This window comes from Hemiscyllium ocellatum, chromosome 6 (genome assembly GCF_020745735.1).
Source record: "Hemiscyllium ocellatum isolate sHemOce1 chromosome 6, sHemOce1.pat.X.cur, whole genome shotgun sequence".
In the NCBI taxonomy this organism is placed as follows: Eukaryota; Metazoa; Chordata; class Chondrichthyes; order Orectolobiformes; family Hemiscylliidae; genus Hemiscyllium; species Hemiscyllium ocellatum.
The window spans coordinates 59,889,235-59,912,652 of NC_083406.1; the positions used below are offsets into that span (position 1 = coordinate 59,889,235).

Below are 23,418 nucleotides of genomic sequence, written 5' to 3' on the forward strand. Positions count from 1 at the left end.
GTTTAGATTAGATTAGATTCCTTATAGTGTGGAAACAGGCCATTCGGCCCAATAAGTCCACACTGACCCTTCGAAGAGCAACCACCTCGACCCATCTCCCTCTGATTAATGCATCTAGCACTATGGGCAATTTAGCATGGCCAATTCACCTGACCTGCACATCTTTGGATTGTGGGATTGTGGGAGGAAACCGGAGCATCCGGAGGAAACCCATGCAGTCACGGGAGGATGTGCAAACTCCACAAAATTTTAAAATGTTCAATTTTGCACTGCTATAGGAAGGATATTATTAAATTACAGAGGGTTCAGAAAATATCTACCAGTTTGTTGCTGGGAATGATGGGTTTGAGTTATAAAAAATAGGCTGGATATCCAAAAATTTTTTTCACTGGATTATGGGAGGTTGAGGGGTGACTTTATAGAGGTTTATAAAATCATGAGAGGCATCGATATGATGAATAGCAAGGGTCTTTTCCCTAGCATGGGGGAATTCAAAATTAGGAAACAGATTTTTAAGGTGACAGGAGAAAGTTTTAAAAAGGACATGAGGGGCAACCTCCTTTAGGCGGAGAGTGGTTAGTATATAGAATGAATTGCTGGAGGAAATGCTGGATGCAAGTACAATTATAACATTTAAAAGACATTTGGAAAAGTACACGAATAGGAAAGGTTTGGAGGGATATGGGCCAGATGCAGGCAAGTGGGAGTAGTTTAATTTAGGAACATGTTCAGTATGGATTAGTTTCCAAGCTGTTTGACTATATTAGAGTCAATGACAGGTTCTGTATAACCATATTAGCACTGTATTAGATGTATTACTGACTTACACATTATCTCACATCCCTACATAACTGTCATTAATAACTTGCTTTTGAGTTCTGATCCATAGCTAAATAAAAAGAAAAAAAATACCATTCTGTGAGTAGCTCTGACATTTGTAACCAGCTTTACTATGTATGAAAATATTTTTAAGCAACTGCTTCCATACTTCTACACTCAAAATTTACAGTCTTATAAAGGGGACAGAAGAATCTCCACACTTGCTGTGCAAACACCTGTCTGGTAAGATAGTTTCCATATTAAAAGCAGTGACTCAGTTTTGCAAAAAATGGCCTTTTAACATTACAACTCATTTGAAAATTCACTTTAAGTGCTGCAACATGTTCAAATAGCATTGTAAATCAAGACACCAAAAGGCATTTAATGCTATCTTATTAGACTGGCTGTTTAAAATATTTAAACATTTATGGCCGGGAGAAAAGAAATGGTTGCAACATTAAACACAACATGTTTTAAAGGTGTTCCAAAATGCAGCAAAAGGAAGTTATTAGAGGGTTGCTATCTTTTTTAAATTCAATGTGCCACAATAAGCAGTTACAAAGCATTTTATAATCTTTTTTTCTATATTTTTAATTGAGCTCTGTTGCAATATTTTGTCCTTACGTTGCAGTCACATGACATGTATCCACAGTACATTAAGTTGAATGTCTCTTGGATACGAAAGCTTACCAGCTTACACAGTGCAGTTTTAAAAACATCAAATAAAAACCTTTATCCATCTCTACAGTCAACATAATTTCCTTTGATCCAGAAACAAATCTGTGCATATTTCAGAGGAGTGATCCGAACAGCCACATTGTAATCCTGCTGCATGCCATTCTTGTCCACCCACTGATGTCCTGAGAATATGCCAATCACTTTTCGCTCCCACTTCCGACTTTGCCGTTTCCACATTCGAATGTAAACACCTGAACCACTAGCTCCTGGCTGAGCATCACAATGCTGATACAAAAGGTCATAAGTTTCATCTTTGACCAAGCAGAAACGATAAACAAGATCTCCTGGACGGTCATTATCAAAACCTGAAAAGTGAATCCTACCACCAGGCATCCTTCCCCGAGGTGGAGTAACTCCTATTTTCATAAAGGGTTTCTTGTGAGGTCTTTTCAGTTCCAGTAGTGCATAGTCATAATCCATGCCGATTTCATTTGCTGAACCTTTGATCCATCCCTTTGGGACATGTGTCCGTTTTACTCGTATCCAATGGAGCCTAGGTTTTTCTGGAAATATTGAGTTGGTTTGATTTGTGGCTTTTTGTTTCTGCTTTAAAAATCCAACTTTCAACCTTTGTGCACCCTTCACGTAGTTCTTACCGTCATGAATACAGTGGGCAGCAGTTAGAACATGCTTCTCTGATACAAGAATCCCAGTGCAACCTGTGGAAACTTTCACTGACGTTGAGAAAGGATAGCTCAACAGAAAGTTTTTAGCCAAGATGCTGAATCTGCCATCCAAGCCAAAGACCTGCCTTTTCGTTCTTCGACCACTGCTGTAATGTTGTTTGTTTTCCAAGTTGACAGAATTGAAACTATAGATGTTTACACTTGTGAGGGTTCTGCTTCCATTCAAGTACAGAGTTTCAAAAGACAAATATTCTTTTAGATCTTCATACGTTGGTAGGGGTGCTCTTTTATGACACTCTAATTCACATGGAGAGGTTACTTCTAGTTTTGTTTTACCCTGAAAATGAGCTTTCTCCAGTGTCACGGTATCATGAGGCAAAATAGCAGGTATTCTTGTCTGTCGCCATTCTGCCTTAAGCAGCATTACATGCTTGATGGAACAAAGGAAAATGACTAGTATTGGCACTGTTACCATGATGAATAGTGCTTTGCTGTTGAAAGAACACAGACTTTGGTTAGTAATGCTAATCACTTTAAACACCTACAATTTGAAAGGCTAGCTCAAAAAAATTAACTCCTGTGTGATAACATTCATGAAATGCTAATCTGATGGTAGGGTACCATTCTGCTGACTGATGTAAATGTAACAAATTCACTTTTAACCACTGGGAAACATCTTACATAGAATTTCTGGGAAGCAGAATACTTGGATGCTAAAAATCTGAAAGAAGCTAAAATGCTGGCAATAGTCATTAGGCTGTTGCAGCATCTGTGGAAAGAAAAAACAGAGGTAACATTTCAGATCTGTGTCTAATCATCAAACAGTGAAAAATTAATAGATTTAAGTAAGACGTGATGAGACAAGGAATAAAAGGAAGGCCTGTGAAACAGAGAAAGACCGCACAATTAGTCTTCCAGGGCCAAGGATAGTGATGGGACAAAGTTAAAACAAAAAAAAGGAAAAAATGGAACTGCAGTAGGTGCACTACTGCTTCTGCTGCTGACTAAAAGCAAACAATAAGCAGAAAATTGTAACAGGCAAAGACTATGAAACAAAGTGAGCACTGAGATTATGATTTGAAATTGCTGAACTGTGTTGACTCTGGTAGGCTGTAAACTGCCCAGTTGAAAGATAAGATACTGTTTCTTGAGTGTCATTGGAAATGTCAGTTCGAAACCAAGGTGAAGAATTAAAAAGTTGAGCTACTAACAACATGGAGTCACACTTGCAACTGAATGGAAGAGATCCAAAAAACAGTCACCCAATTTGCACTTGCTCCCCCAGTGTACAGGAGACTGCATTATGAGCAATAATTAAAATAAGCTACATCAAAGAAAGTACTTAGAAGTCACTGCTTCACATGAAAGGAGTGTTCGGAGCTTTGAACAGTAAGGGAGGCAGGAGGGAAAAAGTCAGGTTCTACATCTCCTGTGTTTGTATGGGAGGTTACTGTGGGAAGCGAGGTGGTTGGGTATTATGGATGCCTGAGGGGTGAACCAGGGTATTATTGGCGGGAACAGTGGAATGCTGAAAAGACGGAAAATGTATTTAGCAAGGTGCAGGTGGCAGAAATAACCAAAAAGGTCTGTTGAATAGAGGCTGATAGCTGTAAGGTGATGAAAACAGGAACCCTCGCATGGTTCCAGGAGGAGGAGAAAGGATAAGTCAGAAATGTAAAAAACATGGCACACACAGACAAAGGCCCTGTTAAATACAGCAGTGGAGGAATCTTCTATGAAGAAAGAATGTAGGCGTCTCAGAACTGTTTTGATGGAAAGCTGAATTATCAAAACAGATATGATGTAAGCCAGGAGTAAGCTTGCTGTGCTGAATTTAATTTTATAAAACTATATTTTGGCAAGGTTGAGAGAATGAAAAATTTTCTTTTCAAGTTTATTACAAGATATCCTGCAAAAGTGACAGACAGCTTTCAGTGGAAATGTGTTTTATTTATTTTCAAACTAATAAACTGCTGGCTATAGTTATCTTGTACACAGAATCATTTAAATTTGTTCCTGTTTTATAATATCACAAATGCCTAGTTTTAGGATTTGCCAGGATTCGGGTGGGTGTTTAGATATTTGATATTTCAGCAAAGACAAACAAAAGGGCTATTGTCTCTTCAAATGACTAACTGTAAAAATGATAGCTACGCAGAATTATGAGCTCTGTCTCTACATGTTGTGTTGTCAACAAAAAGAACAAAAATATGAACAAGAGTATGTCTACTTTAAAAAATATCCATTTGTCATATGGAAAATGGCTGAAAACATTTTAAAGATGCACCAAAAACACATCATTTTTGATATCACAATACCTTCATAGTTATCAAATGCTGACAATGTATGCAAAAGTCACTGAAAACCATTTCTTCAAAACTCAAAAACACTCAGCAGTAGCTTTAATGATTAACAGTAACTGGTGGTGTATATTTAATGCACCCATTCAACCATAAGCATTATATTTTCTGGTGTTTCTGATGGTACTGTTGCCTGTTTTATTTTAGCAAGGATATAACATAAATATTATGAATTACCATTTGTCAAACAAAAGTCACCAATTTAGCTAACTATCTGGATTATTCATTTTTTTCCTTTCCACTTCTCTATTCATCTTTTGTATCACTCTCCCTTGGGAGGACAGGCATTTCCTGACAGCAGGAATAAAAAACAAATATCTGATGCTACAGCTGGAATTCTAAAGTTAGTGGCTCAGATTAACGTAACTCCATCTGAGCCACATTATCATCAACCGATTCAATGGTGTATGTAAATCATAAAGACCAACATTCCATACTTAAGAGATTGGTGAATGATGCCCAGACATAATGCAGCAAGTATCTGTAAACTGTCTATTAATTGAATCTTAGTCGATTTTATATTCCTGATTTATTTGAACACTATTTAAAATGGATTTTCTGGAACTATGGTCAAAATCAATGTATGGCATCTATGTGCCACCTTAAATTTTGGGCTAAACATCAAAGTAATCATACAAATTATACATTCATTATTGAAAGAACATATTGCACAGTAATAAATGCTAGGATACCTTGATTAAATTTTGTCTATTTGTACCCAATGTATATGACATGGAAAGTGCCCAAATTGTTTGTTTGGCAATCCAGGCATAGCCATCTTGTTGCACTTAATGAAAAAAAGCAGTGGTCTGATGACAAATGAGGAAAATTTAACAACATATTAGTTGAGCCTTTTGGCAGCCTCCTTGGAGCTCACTTAGATTTTTTTTTAGATTACTTACAGTGTGGAAACAGGCCCTTCGGCCCAACAAGTCCACACCGACCCGCTGAAGCGCAACCCACCCATACCCCTACATTTACCCCTTACCTAACACTACGGGCAATTTAGCATGGCCAATTCACCTGACCCGCACATCTTTGGACTGTGGGAGGAAACCGGAGCACCCGGAGGAAACCCACGCAGACACGGGGAGAACGTGCAAACTCCACACAGTCAGTTGCCTGAGGCGGGAATTGAACCCGGGTCTCTGGTGCTGTGAGGCAGCAGTGCTAACCACTGTGCCACCGTGCCACCCTTAACTGAAAATAATCTGTTACAGCAATGTCAAATCAAACTTGTCAATGTACTGACAGCCAATGTACTGACAGGTACACAGCATGGTAAGTATTCTTGAAATCCACCCCAGTAGATATCTAACTTAATTCATAGGTAACAGAGGTAAGAAAAGAGGTGACAAGCATCCAGAATGCTTGGTTTCTATCCTGTTAAGTTTGGAACAAGCCCTGAAATCCCATGTCAAGTCACAGATCAACTGTTTAGTTACAATATTTCCATGCCCAATGTATGATTAGTAATGAAATAGTATGGGCAATCTTGGCTTTCTCATTGTTAAAGATCAAGAGTTGGCATTGGCTATTGTATCAGAGAGACTGAGGAGGCCTGTCAACAAGGAAGATACCTTATATCAGGTGGAAATCTGTTTTTGAGAGTGATGTTTTTGTGGATGGCACGGTGACTCAATTGTTAGCACTGCTGCCTCACAGCACCAGGGAACCAATTTGATTTCAGCCTCAGGCGACTGTCTGTGTGGAGTTTGCACATTCTTCCCATATTCTGCATTGGTTTCCTCCGGGTACTCCGGTTTCCTCCCACAGACCAAAGATGTGCAGGGCAGGTGAATTGGCCATGCTAAATTGCCCGTAGTGTTAGGTCCTTTAGTCAGAAGGTAATGTGTGTGGGTGGATTACTCTTCAAAGGGTTGGTGTGGACTTGTTGGGCGAAGGGCCTGTTTCCACACTGTAGGGCTAATCTACTCTAATTTCCAGACCTGGGGCCAGTGGCCTGGTCTGCAGTTGTGACCTTTTTTCTTCTGGAATACCATTCCAAGCTGAGAGCCTAACTTTGGCACACAGCCCCCCCAGCAACATCAGTACCAATAACCTCTGGTCTTTCCTCTGTCCTTTTAGGAAGGAAATCTGCCATCCACTTGTGGTCTGGCCTACACATAAATCCAGATTCAAAGGAACGTTGCCCTCTCAGCAGCTATGAATGGGCAAGACATGCAGATCTAAATACTAATGTGGTAAGTGGGCATCATCATCAGAAATTGGCAGAGATAGAGAATGTTAGATAACTGAGTTAAGTTCAGACACAAAGAGTGATGAGTTGAAGAATAATCAAGTTAGCTCTGGAAGTCTGCAGGCTTATAGGCATTGTTGACAAGTAGTCTTTGATGTATACTTGCAACCATGCAATACTCAATATGAAAATCCCCTCTTTTGGCTCAGATCTAAACATGAAAGATTCAATGACAAAATGTACAGGTTGGCTTACCTATTTTATTATATTTAAGTGAAAGAAAAACATCATTTTCTGACTACCATTAACTAATAATGTGCCACTAAAATTATTTTGATAATATTTCTATGAATAAACAAACTTGTTTATTAACTGTAGATGAAACAAAGTCCTCAGATTGCAGATCTTACTTGCCCATTTTACATAATTGCTTCAACTTCCTTTTGTATGGTTAAAATCCTTTAATTTCTATTCAACCACCTTATCATTGCTGCATGATTCACAATTGCGTAATTTCAGATGGCACCAATTACAGAGCCCAGCCTGGTCACAGTTCTCTGCACAACAAGATTCTTCTCAACTTCCATGAACTTTGATATCTTTATTTTCAGCTGTAAATATACCATTTTGTGACCAGATGTATTTTTTTCATCATTAGCACCTTCCAGCTCTTTATGTTGTTAAAGCTTGTTATGGCAAATGTGGTTTGACTTGATTGTAGTTAATTATTGCATAAAGGATGACATTGCCCAACTTTCTAGATAGGCAATGAATTTTTACAGTACAAATGTACTTTGATAAGCTCAGAAGCAGGGAGAATATTTTATATTTAATAATACATCACTGACCGTGAATTCCACATATTCAACTACTTGCACAGCAGCTCTTTTGATTTGAGGGTCTAATGGACTATAGGAATAATTCTTAAAACAAACATTTTGTAGTGCAACTGTATTATCGCTTCAGGTGGTTAAGACACTCAAAGTAGGTTGACATGAATCTCTTATTAAAAGTGAATGACTTTACAAAATAAGCTGTGGATGTTACTTATTCGAGTTAAATTATATCTTTCGGATTTCATAGAATCCTTACAGTGTGGAAGTAGGCCAAACTTCCCCGTCTGAAAAGCATTCCACCCAGACCCCCTCCCTGTAACCCTGTAGTTCCCATGGTTAACCCATCTAGCCTACATATCCCTGGCCACCAGGGGCGATTTAGCATGGCCAATCCACCTAACTAGTACATCCTTGGACTATCAGAGGAAACTCATGTAGACAAGGGGAGAATGCATAAACTCCACATAGATAGTTACCTGAGGCTGGAATTGAACCCAGATCCCTGGTGCTATAAGGCAGCAGTGCTAACCACTGAGCTATCATGCGGCCCCAAAGAATTTAATGAATGAAACAGCCTGAACACAAAAAGATTGATATTAGTACATTTGTTCAAATCATCGATAAAGTGAAAAGAAACAAAAGAGCTAAAAATTAATTTTAAAATAATATATATACATATACTTGGGGTGTCTAGTCTAAGAAAAACTCTGCATAATTCGACAAGGAAATTCATTTGAGGCATGCTATGACTTCTGTGTGGTTTATCAGTGGATATGTATTCATTTTTCATTTATGTAATACTTTTCCTTTCCCATGGATGGCAGTAGTAGGTAGTAGATGAACACGAAAGATCCTTTGGGATGAAGTTGGCCAATCTCATTATCTGGGCTCCATTAAGGCTCCAGTTGGAACATAAGTGACTGCTGAGCCCAATCTGTATTCAGATCTGCTGCAAATAGATCAGGATACAGAAGATGATTTGAATTCTGGGACAAGTTCTGAGCTGGGGACTTCCTCTCCTTTCCCTGCTTCTGCTATGTGCTTGCTGCAAAGAATAGTGCATCATTTTTTATTTGGTTGTGCCAGATGCAGTGATTTGCAGTGAGCTTCTCTCACAACTGGCAGACCTTGTGTAGTTTTGACAATGATAAGTACAACCCAGACTCGATCCCTATATTGAAGACAAACAAATATCAGTATTCTGGTTACATAATTTGTCTTTCTCAGTTGCAATTTTCTCATTGTGGTGTGAATGGTTGGCATGCCAGTTTGAATAAGCACCTCAGAGTTTGGTACTTTGTTCTGCCACCCAATCTTCAGAAGCTTCTGAAGGCACCTCAAGAGAAAGTGGTTGAGTTTATTGGCATGACACCAAATCCTGTCTGCAGAGAGCTCAGTGGGCAGATCTATTGTCTATTGACAAAAGTAGACATTCTGCTCTTCATTCCTGATTGATGTTTGAAGTCTTGCCTATGTATTATTGTTAATGTTAAATGGGTCAAAAGTGGGCAACTAAATGCACTTATCCTTTACTGATGGGTTCTGGTCATGGACTGTAACCTGAGGCTTGACAGAAGGCCCTCCTGGAATAGGCTGGTACATTACCTCCATTTTCTTTGTGCTGATTGTAAAAGCCAAGTTCTTCACATACAGTGCCAAACAACTCCATGCTACATTGCAGCTCCAGCTGTGAACCAGCAGCAGGTGTCCAGTAATTTGCAGCAGGTAATCATAAGGTTTATCCTTCTCACAAGCAGGCTAGTTACACTGTTTGGAGTGACTCATCTCAAACTGGCTCTACCTTCACCTAACTTAAAATCATAGAATCCCGACAATGTGGAAATAGGCCGTTTGCCCTGACAAGTCTACATCGACCCTCCGATTAGTATCCCACACAAAACCATTCCCCTACCCTATTACTCTATATTTCCCCCAACTGATGCACCTAACCTACACATCCCTGAACACTATGGGCAATTTAGCATGGCCAAATCGCCTACCTTGCATACTTTTGGACTGTGGGAGGAAACCGGAGCACCCAGAGGAAACCCATGCAAACATGAGGAGAATCAAACCCGGGTCCCTGCTGCTGTGAGCCAGCAGTGCTACCAACTGAGCTACCATGCCACCCCTTGGTTGTTAGGGGGAAGGTCATGATATGGTGGTTAATTTCACTGGACTAGTAAATAAAATCCATGTGGGACAAATGTTCAAATCCCACCATGGTATTTGGTGAATTTGAATTCAATAAAAATCTGGAATAAAAGAATCCACTAAATGGTAACCATGTTAAAAAAAATGTGGGTCACTCATGTCTGTTAGGAAGGAATTCCATTGTCCTTATCTGATCTGGCCTACATGTGACTCCAGACCCATAGAAATGTGGTTCACTCTTAACAGACCTCTTGGCAGTTAAAGATGGTAATAAATGAAGTCCATGACCCATGAACAGGTTTAAAACATTTCCCTAGATATAAATGATCATGGATGACTTCGCAGGTCTGTGAAGTGGGCTGTGTTTTGCCCTTTGCCTTTATTTAATATTGGCAGGATATTTATTCTTCAGCAACGTGTTTTTACTTCTCATTGACATTAACCTAATTCACCTTAGTTTACTCTCTAAAATAAACAAATATTCTGTCTATTGCAGTTGGTTGTATTGCATTTCATCTGCTATTAATCACTTTTTTCCAGACTCCATCTAAAACTCTCTGAAAGTTCCATCCAAACCTTGCCTCTGACCATGATGCAAGGGTGATGCTGACTCGTATAATGTCAAACATTTACATGAAGAAAACCCAAAAATGCACTATTTCAAACATCATTTAATGACACAATTTATAGATGTTTAATGTGTAACAATCGTAGTCAGACTGCTATTTGTATTTATCCATATTAAATAGAGCATCATACTACAAAAGTCCACTTCATCATTTGCTCCAATCACAGAGACAGTCTACGTCTTTGCCATATTAATTACCATTATTATGAATGGTCCTAGCTGCAATGTCCAGTTCAATTTCAATCCAGGATAAGACCCAATACAGGAGGTAGAGATAAAGTCCAAATATAGAGCCTAAATAAAATCAAAGCTATTGATTCCCACCTTCAGCACAAAGTGAGGTCATAAAGGTAGCAACAACATTGGGAAGCACAATAGTAATAACATGAGAACACAAGTCATAATACTGACCACTGAGTCTGCTCAGCTATTTAATATGATTAGAACTAACCCTGGTTTCAACTCCAATTTCTCATCCATTCCTCATATTCCTTGACTTCCCAAGAGATCAAAAAGCTCTCTCTTAGACTTAGATATGTTCAACAATGGAAACCAATAACCATCTAGGGTGGAGAATTTCAAAAGATTAACAACCCTTTGGGTGAACAAATTTTTTCATCTGAATGCGAAATGCCCTTTCATAATTGTGCATGCTTCCATTAGATAACTTTATATTCCTCTAAACTCCAAAGTGCACAAGCTCAATTTATTCAACTTGTTATCATAGAACAACCCTCTCATCCCTGATTCCAATATAATGAACCTTGTCTGCACACACTTCAATGCAATTATATCCTTCCTTAAGTTTGGAGACTAAATCTTCATGATATTTGAGCTCTTGTCTTACCAAATCTGTGAACTATTATAAGAAGACTTCTTTATCCTTATACTCCAAATTTGTTGCATTAAAACCCAACATGCCATTTGCTTTCCTAATTGTTGATTGTATCTCTTTGCTAACCATGTTTCTGGTATGGGTCTCCTCAATCTCTCTGAACAGAAATATGAACAAATTTCACAAATTTTACAAAATATTCTGGGCTTTTTCTATTTACAGTATGTCATCTTAAAGATGTCCCAGTTAACTGTTTGCTTTGTTTCCTGCCTATTATTTATTCCTCAAATTATACCATAAGATTACCACCAACTCCATGAGGCCCTTATCATCCGTATGAATATTTCATGTGGCAAGTTATAAAATGCCTTTTGAAAACCAAATCTACTACATCTACTGTTTCTCTCTATTCAAATAGTTACATCCTAAAAAAAGACATTTATCAAACAATTTCTCTTTCATAAAAGCATGCTGACTTGTTTTGATCAGACGATGATTTTGCATTGCTCAACTTCCTTAATAGTAGATTCCATCAGTTTCCAAACACTGATGTCAAACTGACTGACTGAGGTACACAATTTTCTCTCTCAGTCCTTTCTTGTTACATTTTCTAATATCCAATCTGCTGGATTTTGTTCTAAAATCATGAACGTTTGGGAAATCATAGCCAATATATCCATTAACTTTGTTGCTAAGTCTTTTAGATCATGAGGATGTACTGTATCAGGTCCTGGGGATTTACTAGCTTTTAGTCACTTCAGTTTCTCCAGTACTTTTTCTCTACTGATATTAATTACCTTAAATTCCTCACTCATCTTAGCCCCTAGGTTAGTCTTTATTTACTGGAATGTAACTTACGTCTTCTAATTTAAAGACAAACAAAATGCTTGTTCAATGGTCTTTACTATTAGCTAATGCGTCATGATAACATTTCCTGTCTCTGCCTCTAAAGGATGAAAGTTTACTGATAGATAGAATGTATTTTGTTTTGTACCAGATTATCCTCACAATACATGTTCAATGTGTTTTTACTAAAGTTACACTCATTTTGTTCTCCTCCCTCAATTCAAGACGGCACTTTTTGTTTTACAGTTTATGCTGATGTTTAATATAACTCCACAATTCTGGTTCAGGTGAATCGTTTTTCACCTCTCCAGTGCTTCACTCACGTACTCCTGGCTCAGTATTTTCTGGTGCTCTTAGTTTAGATTGGCAGTCTTTTACCGTTAGTCCAAGTTATTGCTTTTCACTTCATTTGACTTTAGTTATACTAACACATTTCATCTTTCCTGCCTACAGATCACTGATATATTTCCAGATTTGCTGTGCAGGTTTCTTGATTGATCTGTTTGCTCCCTTCATGCCAGGATCTTTCAACTTTCCTTCCCTGATGGTGCTCTCTTCTTGCCTATCCCTCTCCTTATTACTTCTTTCTCCAGCTCCATGCCTGGCCCTCCATGCTATGTGGGTGTGAGTTCCTGTTTATTAAATCTAGTTGCAGAAATTTGTACCCCCTGGAGTATTTCAAAGGACGAGGAGTGGAAATGGTTCTAAGGTATAAGTTGACAGCTTCACACGAAGTTTCAAAATGCTCATCATCTATGTCTATGACATATCGACATACTAGTGGTGACCCCTGGGTCACTTAGCTCATCTTCACTCCTACCATCACTTCCCTAACAAATGCCCACTGTTTTTCTTTCTACACAAATGGAATTAATCAACTGTTCATATGGAGGATAATCACTGACATGAACTGATGTTCTCATGTCGTGATTACTCCATCACTTCATGTATATCAAGACTTTATTGTGAATTCCCCCTGTTTTCTATCTTATTAGCAACGTTTCCTAAGCAAGTTTATTGAACCCTTTCTGAAAATCAAGCCATGTCACTTGATTTTCCATAACCCTCTGAAATGTGCTACCCTTAAAAATGCTCAGGCCATATCTTTCTTCTGAAGCCAAATTTGGGTTGGAATACTCCCAACATAGTCTTTGGAGAAAATGTAGAACCAACAACTGGTTGAGAATCCAAAAGATGAGGAATCGGTTTAGCCAAGATTCTTTAACTGTGCCATGTTAACACACCACCTTTGGGTTCCCTGGTCATTCAGGGAGAGTTAGTGGGCTAATACACTGGATCTATAAAAGGAAGGATCGTACAATAAAAGAAACTCCAGCAGAGATTACCTTAGCTCAAATGTTTGCAGTTCCAGCAGCCACTGCATTGGAGAGAAGAGCTGGGAAAACTGCTTCCCGAGTTCTTACATGTCTACATGGAGGTCTTTCTGAGGGATCTGCTGCATTCCAGTTTGGTGACATTCCCCCAAGACAGGAAGAAGAGAACAGCCTCTCCAACGAAGCATGTCTATCTGACCAACAGGGAAGAAGATCCTATTCCAAAAGACTGCAGATGTTAGCAGTGAACCAACCCAACAGCCTGAGCCTCTTCCACTATTGATGCTCAGATATGCTGAATGAACCCGTAGACATGTATAAGGGATTTTATCTGGCTAGATCTCAATGTCCTTCTCCTCTGCTCCATACAGTGGTTTACAGCTGAGATAGCTGCTCGTATTGCTGATGTTGGACTTACTACTCTTGTTCCTCCTCAGGGGTTCAAAGTAGAGATATTAGCCAATCCCATGTTGTGGTCAAAACTGGAAGCAGGGAAGTGCAGATGAAGATCAGAAAACTAGGCAAAGTACTTTCCAGTGAGTCAGCAATCAATTTTCAAGCATCTTCTCAGAAAAGTGCCTTGAAAAGCCTCCTCTCACCCGGTCATGACTGGAGCTCTGATGAAATGTTTCCCATTTTTGTCGGTTTCACCGAAGAAGATTTCCCCACTATGCACTCACTCCAGTGACTCTGGTGAGTATCTGACAGTTGGAAAACAACTGCCCTGACCGTTAAAATTAGATTCAAATTAAAACAGCATTTAGTTACCTATTACGTTGCATGTTGCATATTGACAGTTGTATGTTGGGGGCTGAATCATCACCTGCCTTCAAACCTGCCTGGATGAAACCCAGACGCAGGTAGGATGATGTTGGGATCATGACCTGACAGGGGTTTTAAACTGCCTGAATGCTACCAGACCCACTTCACTCTCCCTGGGAAAATCCTCCACCCCCAACACTGCTGAATAGTTATTGTACAGATAGTTCTCAGATGTATTTGTGATAACTGATTCTAACTATTTACAGGTAAAAATATTTAAAGTACCAGAAGATGCATTTTTATCATTGTTTAAAAAAAATCCTATGTAGTCTTGCCCAATGTGTTGGGAAGTGTTACAGTTACCTTCCTCAGCAAACTTTGCATGCATGATTCATATTACTGGAAGTGATCCATCATTTTCTCTCTACTTTTTAAATAAATATTTTATTTAAACTATCATAGGCATCAGGCACTTACTTGGATTACAGTATAAGTAATCAGTATATAAGAGAATTACAGCATACTTGTGAAACCACTAAAATATGTTGCAGCTTGTAGATTTCCATTTGTTTTTATTCATTATTAATCATATTTTATCATTAAAATAGTAAAATCCTTCAATTTCAAAATAATTCTGTCTTGTACAGGAAATTGCTGACTAAAATCAAAGGAACCTTTTGAATATTCCATTAAATGAATGGCCTGAATAAAAAGTCGCTTGCTTATGCAGTACATTCTATGGCAATGTGCCATTAATTAAAGAACAGTGTCCTACCACCACATCAATCGTCTTTAATATGAATGCTGTTCCGTTCAGTTCACAAATGTTCTTGAGAGAAGGGTATCTACTGTCCTTTACTTTATATGGGCAGACCTCTATGTGATGCTCCAGATCCACAGTAACATGGTTGATTCTTAAACTGTGATGTAGTTTAGCAAGTCACATAGTTATATATAGTAGGGTACTCAGACCATCTTCACAATGTCAAATTCAAGATGAACAATGAATGCTGAACATCCCAGTGAAGCCAAATCCCATGAATAAGAAAATAAAAGGAACAACTTCCAATCAAAGCTAAAGATTCTGCACCTTTCTGCTTTTCTTCAGTGGGATGAACCTGTCAAAAAATCTGGAAGAATGAAACTAGTACAGAACAGTAAATCCTTGTTAATTCACAATGTAATATCTTCTAATGTCTGGTGTCGTAATATAGTCAGCACAAGTCAGGACTGATTTTCACAGATCTGTATCCCAAGTTTGGAAAAATATAAACAACTTTTCAAATGGTGAATGTGTTGAAAAAGCTTAAATTTCACCTAATATGCTTTGTTTACCTAAATTCTTTCCAGAAAGGTTGCTTTTTTGCTCCTTAAATGGAGCTGTTTACTTGTATGAAGAGTGGTTTTCCTTGGAGCCAAAACTGTGATGAGTAAAACTGGAACCACCCTATACAACCCACCACACCCACCAACCTTATAGTCAGTGAACCAGATCACAAACGCTTCCTTAACAACACCTTCCAAACCCATGGTCTTGTCCTGGAAAGACAAGGGTAGCAAATGCATAATCTAACATCTGGAAGTTTCCCTACACATCATATCCATCCTGACTTAGAAAAGCATCATCACTCCTTCACAGTCAGTGAGTCACACAGCTTAAATCCTGTCACAGATTGTGGGTGTTCAAGAAGGCAACTGATCACCATCTTTGTAAGGAATAAATGCTGAATTTGCCAGCAATGATCATATCCCATAAAAGTGAAATTTGGTCCCACCGAGTTTGAGGTCCTCATCTTGTTTAACTTACTTATATACACTCTATTCAACCATAAAATCAAGAATTCAAGCTTCATTTATATAATTTCATATTCCAGATGACATTGTTATACTGTGAAATTGCTGATACTCAGTGTTTGTCCATTAATCTGGCTGTCAAAGACCCGATGAAAAGAATAAGGATTTCTTGAATCTTCCCTTTACTGACACCACCAACAATTCATTAACTTTTTACCCTGCAGTGGGAGTATTCTACATTGCTAAGGAAAAGACAAAGACACTTTTTGTTTATTCTGTGCATTAGTTTTAAACAATCCTCAAAGACATTTACAAATAATTTTATGCTGAAATCATTAGTCAAGAACTTTAGGGAACAAAATGTATAAGTGTGCATCAAGAACATAGCAGGGATCAAACTGAACTTTTATATTTTCCTTATTAAAGGAAATCCACAAACATTAAATTCTTTCAGTTTCAAAATCTGTTCTTTAAAATTCTGCAGGGATATGGATTTACATGTTTATCTGAAAACATATGATTCTTCTGGCATATGCTAAAAGGTTAACAACAATCCCACGCTCCTCTAAGTGGGCTGTTTTTCTTTACACAGGTGTCACGTTAATGTTACCATCACAAATGGAATGTCAGCACAAAATCAGCCAGTAGTACTTCACAATTCCAGTAAACAGTTTGGGGCCTGGTCAGTCGATTAGAGGATGTTGTTTAAGTACAGTTGGTCTTTATTACTTCTGGTCCCACATCTTCAAGTCCAGTTACTACAAGGAACCAGACAGGCTCTGCTCTCCACACAGCATACGCCAGAGAATAGCATCTCCCTAGTTTGCTGCAAGGAAACATTCCAAAAACATGTGCTCACACGGATATACAGACACAGCCGTTAGCTCTGTGAGACAACCATTACACCAGGAGCATGCAGGAAGGACAGCAGGATCTGCCTATTGCATTAATAGCTGATTCAAATTAGACTGGAGAAATGGGCAGTAGACAGAAGGGCTAAATGGATGGCAGTGAAAGGAATAACATAAGAGTGAATGTCAGTAACGGGTAGATTGGGTGACAGTGAAAGGAGCATGTTAATAGCAAGGAAAGGGCTAGAATCAGCGGCAATTTTTTAAGAGAAAGAGGTAGAAGTGGAGCATGACGTTTTATTGCATTATCCAAATAATAAGGGAGAGGGTAGGTGCTAGAATGAACTCTGGAGGCACACTGCAGGATATGAGCATGAATAGACAGAGTGGAATGGGAGTATTAGCAGAAGAGGCTGGAACAGATGGAGATTGCCCGGGTCAATTGCTTGTTAGACAGGAGGTGGGGAGAGAGTGAGTAAGAGAGAAAGGAATGGCAGTACAAAGTGAAACAACTGGAAGAGAAGCAATGCTCTGAGTGGAGAGATGGGTAGTTGGATGGGTTTCAGTATTTCTGTGAAGCTTGAATAATGTACTGTCATGAATTAAAAGGAGGAGTGGGGGAAGGAGGCTGAGTGCAGGAAAGTCACAGTCTGGAGGATTTGCAAAAATCCAAATTCATTGTTTTCTTTTGCAACTAATTAGTTATTTATCAATGAGGCACAAAGCGGCTGAAAATGAACAGAACACATATTTTGATGCAGAATACCAGTTTTTTTCAAATGATTTTCTTAATAAATCCACTAATTACACAACCCCATTCTTCGGATTTTACTATTAAATTTTTATGCACTTTTTTTCTTTTCCATTGCAGATGAAAGAATGTTTTTCAAGTCCATCATTTCCGTTACAGCAATGCCAATGTAACTATGATTCCACATGTCATAGAGGCATAGAGATGTACAGCATGGAAACAGACCCTTCGGTCCAACCCATCTATGCCGACCAGATATCCCAACCCAATCTAGTCCCACCTGCCAGCACCCGGTCCATATCCCTCCAAACCTTTCCTATTCATATACCCATCCAAATGCCTCTTAAATGTTGCAATTGTACTAGCCTCCATCACATCCTCTGGCAGCTCATTCCATACACGTACCACGCTCTGCGTGAAAAGGTTGCCCCTTAGGTCTCTTTTATATCTTTCCCCTCTCACCCTAAACCTATGCCCTCTAGTTCTGGACTCCCCAACCCCAGGGAAAAGACTTTGCCTATTTATCCTATCCATGCCGCTCATAATTTTATAAACCTCTATAAGGTCACCCCTCAGCCTCCGACGCTCCAGGGAAAACAGCCCCAGCCTATTCAGCCTCTCCCTGTAGCTCAGATCCTCCAACCCTGGCAACGACCTTGTAAATCTTTTCTGAGCTCTTTCAAGTTTCACAACATCTTTCCGATAGGAAGGAAACCAGAATTGCACGCGATATTCCAACAGTGGCCTAACCAATATCCTGTACAGCCGCAACATGACCTCACAACTCCTGTACTCAATACTCTGAACAATAAAGGAAAGCATACCAAACGCCTTCTTCACTATCCTATCTACCCGCGACCCCACTTTCAAGGAGCTATGAGCCTGCACTCCAAGGTCGCTTTGTTCAGCAAGACCCCCTAGGACCTTACCATTAAGTGTATAAGTCCTGCTAAGATTTGCTTTCCCAAAATGCAGCACCTCGCATTTATCTGAATTAAACTCCATCTGCCACTTCTCAGCCCATTGGCCCATCTGGTCCAGATCCTGTTGTAATCTGAGGTAACCCGCTTCGCTGTCCACTACACCTCCAATTTTGGTGTCATCTGCAAACTTACTAACTGTACCTCTTATGCTCGCATCCAAACCATTTATGTAAATGACAAAAAGTAGAGGGCCCAGCACCGATCCTTGTGGCACTCCACTGGTCACAGGCCTCCAGTCTGAAAAACAACCCTCCACTACCACCCTCTGCCTTCTACCTTTGAGCCAGTTCTGTATCCAAATGGCTAGTTCTCCCTATATTCCATGAGATCTAACCTTGCTAATCAGTCTCTCATGGGGAACCTTGTCGAACGCCTTACTGAAGTCCATATAGATCACATCTACTGCTCTGCCCTCATCAACCCTCTTTGTTACATCATCAAAAAACTCAATCAAGTTTGTGAGACATGATTTCCCACGCACAAAGCCATGTTGACTATCCCGAATCAGTCCTTGCCTTTCCAAATACATGTACATCCTGTCCCTCAGGATTCCCTCCAACAACTTGCCCACCACCGAGGTCAGGCTCACTGGTCTATAGTTCCCTGGCTTGTCCTTACCACCTTTCTTAAACAGTGGCACCACATTTGCCAACCTCCAGCCTTCTGGCATCTCACCTGTGACTATCGATGATACAAATATCTCAGCAAGAGGCCCAGCAATCACTTCTCTAGCTTCCCACAGAGTTCTCGGGTACATTTGATCAGGTCCGGGGGATTTATCCACCTTTAACTGTTTCAAGACATCCAGCACTTCCTCCTCTGTAATATGGACATTTTGCAAGATGTCACCATCTATTTCCCTACAGTCTATATCTTCCATATCCTTTTCCACAGTAAATACTGATGCTGTCTTGTTGGTTTTGGATTGACAGCTTCTGGGAGACTGTGTCAGCCTATTTGATGTGATTGATTGGCTTTTGTTAGTGTTATGGGTTTGTATTTGTTGAACTCCTTGACTTTTCTAGACACCACTCATTTTGTTCCTCTCCTCAGTTTATCTTGTAGAAAGAAGCAGCATTTAATGAGGACATTCAGTCAACTTGCTTCTGCGGAGGACTATCAATTACAGGTACATAATCCTTTATTCAAAATTCCGAAATCCGAAAAGCTTAGAAACCCAAAATTTTTTTCGTGGAGTGTGGAGCGTCATTTTGGCATGCGAACAGGTGACCCAACTCCACACCCCAACAGACGCCTGTAATCTACCTGTTCAGAAAAAATGATACCTCTAAAGCAAATGGGACTTGATTTTAAACCTAGGAGAAAGCGAGGACTGCACATGCTGGAGATTTAGAGTCTCTCCAAAGTCCCCTCAAAAAAGGCTAGTGGGAGATGTGTTCCAACATTCCTGATGAAGGGCTTATGCCGGAAATATCAACTCTCCTACTCTTCAGATGCTGCCTGACCTGCTGTGCTTTTCCAGTGTCACACTTTTCAACTTGAATTCAAGCCTTCTGGCTCAGAAGTATGGACACTACCACCATGGCACAAAACATTAGCTTAGCAACCCAAATCCTTAAGGATAAACCAAAGTTCCTTTGGAAAGTGACTAATGAAACTCCTCCCACCACCCTCTCAGGTACAAACATCCCTGAGCATAACAATGCAGCGTGAAAAACGTTCACGTATCTCCCCCTAGCCTTTTTTGAGGGAATTTCTTAATGTGTTTTCTGTGTCCTCAGGTGACTGACCCGTTGTTATTGGGAACAGCTTCTCCTTCCCGATATTATCCAACCCTTTGCAACTGGAAACAGCTCTTGTTCAAATCTCCAAATCTGCTTTCCTCTAAGGAGAGGGATACACCTCGCTACCGAATTGATGCAAAGGAGGCTGTGATGATAGGTTATGTGAAATGGTAAAGACGGTTTGACCTGTCCGGGCTGAACCCAGATCCAGCTGCTGGGATGTTTCACCACCAGGAAACCCGGGTAACCACAACAAACCAGTTTCTATGACATGGCTGATTTCTCAGGATGAGAATCTGAAGCCAGCCAGAGCTGTAGGAGCTCCTCAAAAAGCGGCGAATGTTTAAGACCTTTTTTTTTGCAATCTTCAACACTTAGGCTCGATTGCAAAGGATGTCATCGTCCTGGAAACATGAAAACTGAATAAACCTTTCAGCAATCAAAGAACTTCTGGGAAATGAGAGACAGGAGTAGTCGAATCGCTCTAGCAGTGATATGCTCATCGGGGCCGGAATACTTTCTGGCGCGGAAAGCAGCCCCCTTCGACACGCGAGTGAATCCCACTAGCGCCTGGTCGGGCTCTGTCTATCCCTGCCGGCTCGAAACTGGCCTGGAGTTGTCCCTGACAGCCAGGTCACCAAGCAGATTTCACCCAGGCTCACAGTTGAAGGAAGGAAGGTGAAAATGGGCGACAGTCGGAGACTCACAAAGGTGGCTGAAGAAAAATAAATGATTTGAAAGAAGGAGGAGATCTCCTGTAGCTCGGGCCCAAGGTGTTAGCTTAAATCTTAAATGCATTCAAATAAAGAATAATCTTACCCACCGCGGAGTGACGCCCTGACCCTGTATGAGAAGAGAATATAAGACCACAGTGCACGTAATGTGCTCTCTTCTCTTTCCCTTTCACCAAACACACCTCAGTGAAGCATAACTGGGCTAATCGTGGCCATGATTAATTCCCAGCCGGATTAAACAGCACACACAACAAACGGACAGTCAGGACACAACGCTGAACCTGGCCTCTCTCAATCCTCAAACCACGGACACCGGACCTCAGAAATGGAAACAGCTACAGTTCAAAATTGCAACCAAAGTTGTTTCAATCTGAAGATGAAATAATCAAAAGTACCGAACGTGACAATATTTTAACAGCTAGCCATTCTCGGTTGCAAAGTATGGAACTTATTTTTACACACATTTTTTTGACTTGGTTAAGAATTCATTCTCTTCGTCTTTTCTATGATCTGTCAGGATTAGTTTATTCCGGAGATATTGGTTTAAATGAATAGTTTGCGGTTATAGCAACTCGACGAAAGCGCATTCCCGCACGCAACTCTTGAAGTGACACAATGAAATATTCATGCAGAAACTAAAAGGATGAAACAGCGGGACACAATATACCTGGGCTCGCTTTTCAAACAGCCTGATCCCACTTGCAATGCTGTGGCTTTTGTTCAGACTCCGGCAGGTGCACACACTTTCATTCTTTCTCTCCTCTGAGATTTAAAGTGAGGAAATTCAGCCTTCTCTCTGTTCAGTACAACTGGGGATCCGGCTGGTGTCTCTCCCGTCAATGTGCTCTCTTTACTCCCAGCCTGCAGAGATGCTTGTTTTCGTGTAGCTGCGAGAACTGCTCCATACAGCTGTGTGTAGCTCCTTTTTAGTCGCTACTCACCAAACCCTCAGCACAAGTTCCTGGGAAAGTTTTTTATTGCTGAACTTTCCCTAACTCTCGCTGTGCTGGATGTTTGTTCATCACGTGGGTCCAGACGACGTCCAACGTTCACCGTTCACATCAGCCCAGCTCTTATCGGCCTCTTCTCCCCACCCCTCCCCAATCAAACAACACCAGAGTGTAAACTATTATAACATTTTAAAGTAGTGCCAATTAGTTTTTTTTACTAAGTGGTATAATACCGCTATGAGCCTGGGTTCAAGACTGGCTGAGGAGAAGGCAAACTGAATAACTGTCTTCAGGCTGAGACCTCACAGTAATACTATTTACTATACAGTAATATTTATACTATGATGCATGGAAATCATACATATGCCAAACTCAGAGTTACATTATGTAGGGATTAATCTATCGTCTTCACCTGTCCATGTCCACATGAATCTTTCAGTCTAGATTGTTGTTTGTGGCTTCCAGAGTGCAATGTGTTCTAACTCTGCCCACACTGATCTATTTATACTCAGTGATGTGCAGCGCTGGAGCCTCACAGTTGTCCCAGGGTCCTGAAGCCCTTGTCCACATTCTGTTAATTATAATGAAATTTTAAAAATGCTATTAAAAAGGCTGTCCAAAAGCTTCACCAGATACTTGGATGGATTCGTTTCCAGTACCTGCAGCGTCACTAATTGTTTGCAGATCTAGTGAACTACAAACGAGTGCAATAATATGCAATAATATTATACTCGTTACCCCTGATGGTTTGATAACCACATTGAAGGTTGCTCAAATTCACAGCCTGCATGCTGGCCTCCATCTGTCAAAATTTCTTTCACAGAACTTCTAAAATCAAAAGCTTCAAGGCAGTTGAGAACATCTGAAATACTTACAGTACCAGTGACAAGTGGAAAGATAGAGCATATTTACCCAGGTCAGGTGATCTCAAATTTTGGGATTGTACTGAGTCAGACTGATTTAGTGAAAGTGTGAAAGTACAGTTTGTTCCTGCTCTAGCACAAAGCAAAATCCATGAGATCAAGACGTGCACACATCTAATTCAATAAAATTACTATTCAAATTCCCATATTCAAAATCTGTGTAGACAACTAAATTTGACCAAATGATTTTAAATTATGTGGGTTGTATTTGAAACATTATAGTCTATATATCTATTTATTGCTGTTATATTAATTAGTAAGACAAATTTGCATGAAGAATGAAAATTAATCACACTTAAGAATGTAGGAACATGCAAAGGCCATTTAGATAATCCACCATGCAGGTGCTGTTTCAGGTAAATTTGACCATTGTTCATATTTTCCCAAGCTCCATCCCATAAAAAAAGACATATTTCCTTCAGTCATTATTTATTCCAGTTTGCCACCTTGATATGGTGTAAAGACATGCATGGTCTCTTGAGTGAATTTTTCGGGAGTTCTGTGCTCTTAGTAGGGTCACCCATATGACAAGGTCAGGGTGAGATGCCA

At 39.8% G+C, this 23,418-nt stretch overlaps 1 protein-coding gene across 1 annotated transcript; it reads right to left on the reverse strand.

Moving 5' to 3' along the window:
• Positions 1–1,213: 1,213 nt before the first annotated feature.
• Positions 1,214–22,044, reverse strand: LOC132816419 (serine protease 23-like). The gene is made up of 2 exons (XM_060825968.1): positions 21,664–22,044; positions 1,214–2,674 (listed from the first exon to the last, which is right to left on the reverse strand). The coding sequence occupies exon 2, from the start codon at positions 2,656–2,658 to the stop codon at positions 1,552–1,554; it is 1,107 nt and encodes a 368-aa protein (XP_060681951.1). The 5' UTR covers positions 2,659–2,674; positions 21,664–22,044; the 3' UTR covers positions 1,214–1,551.
• Positions 22,045–23,418: the final 1,374 nt, after the last annotated feature.

Coding starts and splice junctions, on each gene's coding strand:
- LOC132816419 (XM_060825968.1), bottom strand. CDS start 2,658: ATGGTAACAGTGCCAATACTAGTCATTTTCCTTTGTTCCATCAAGCAT.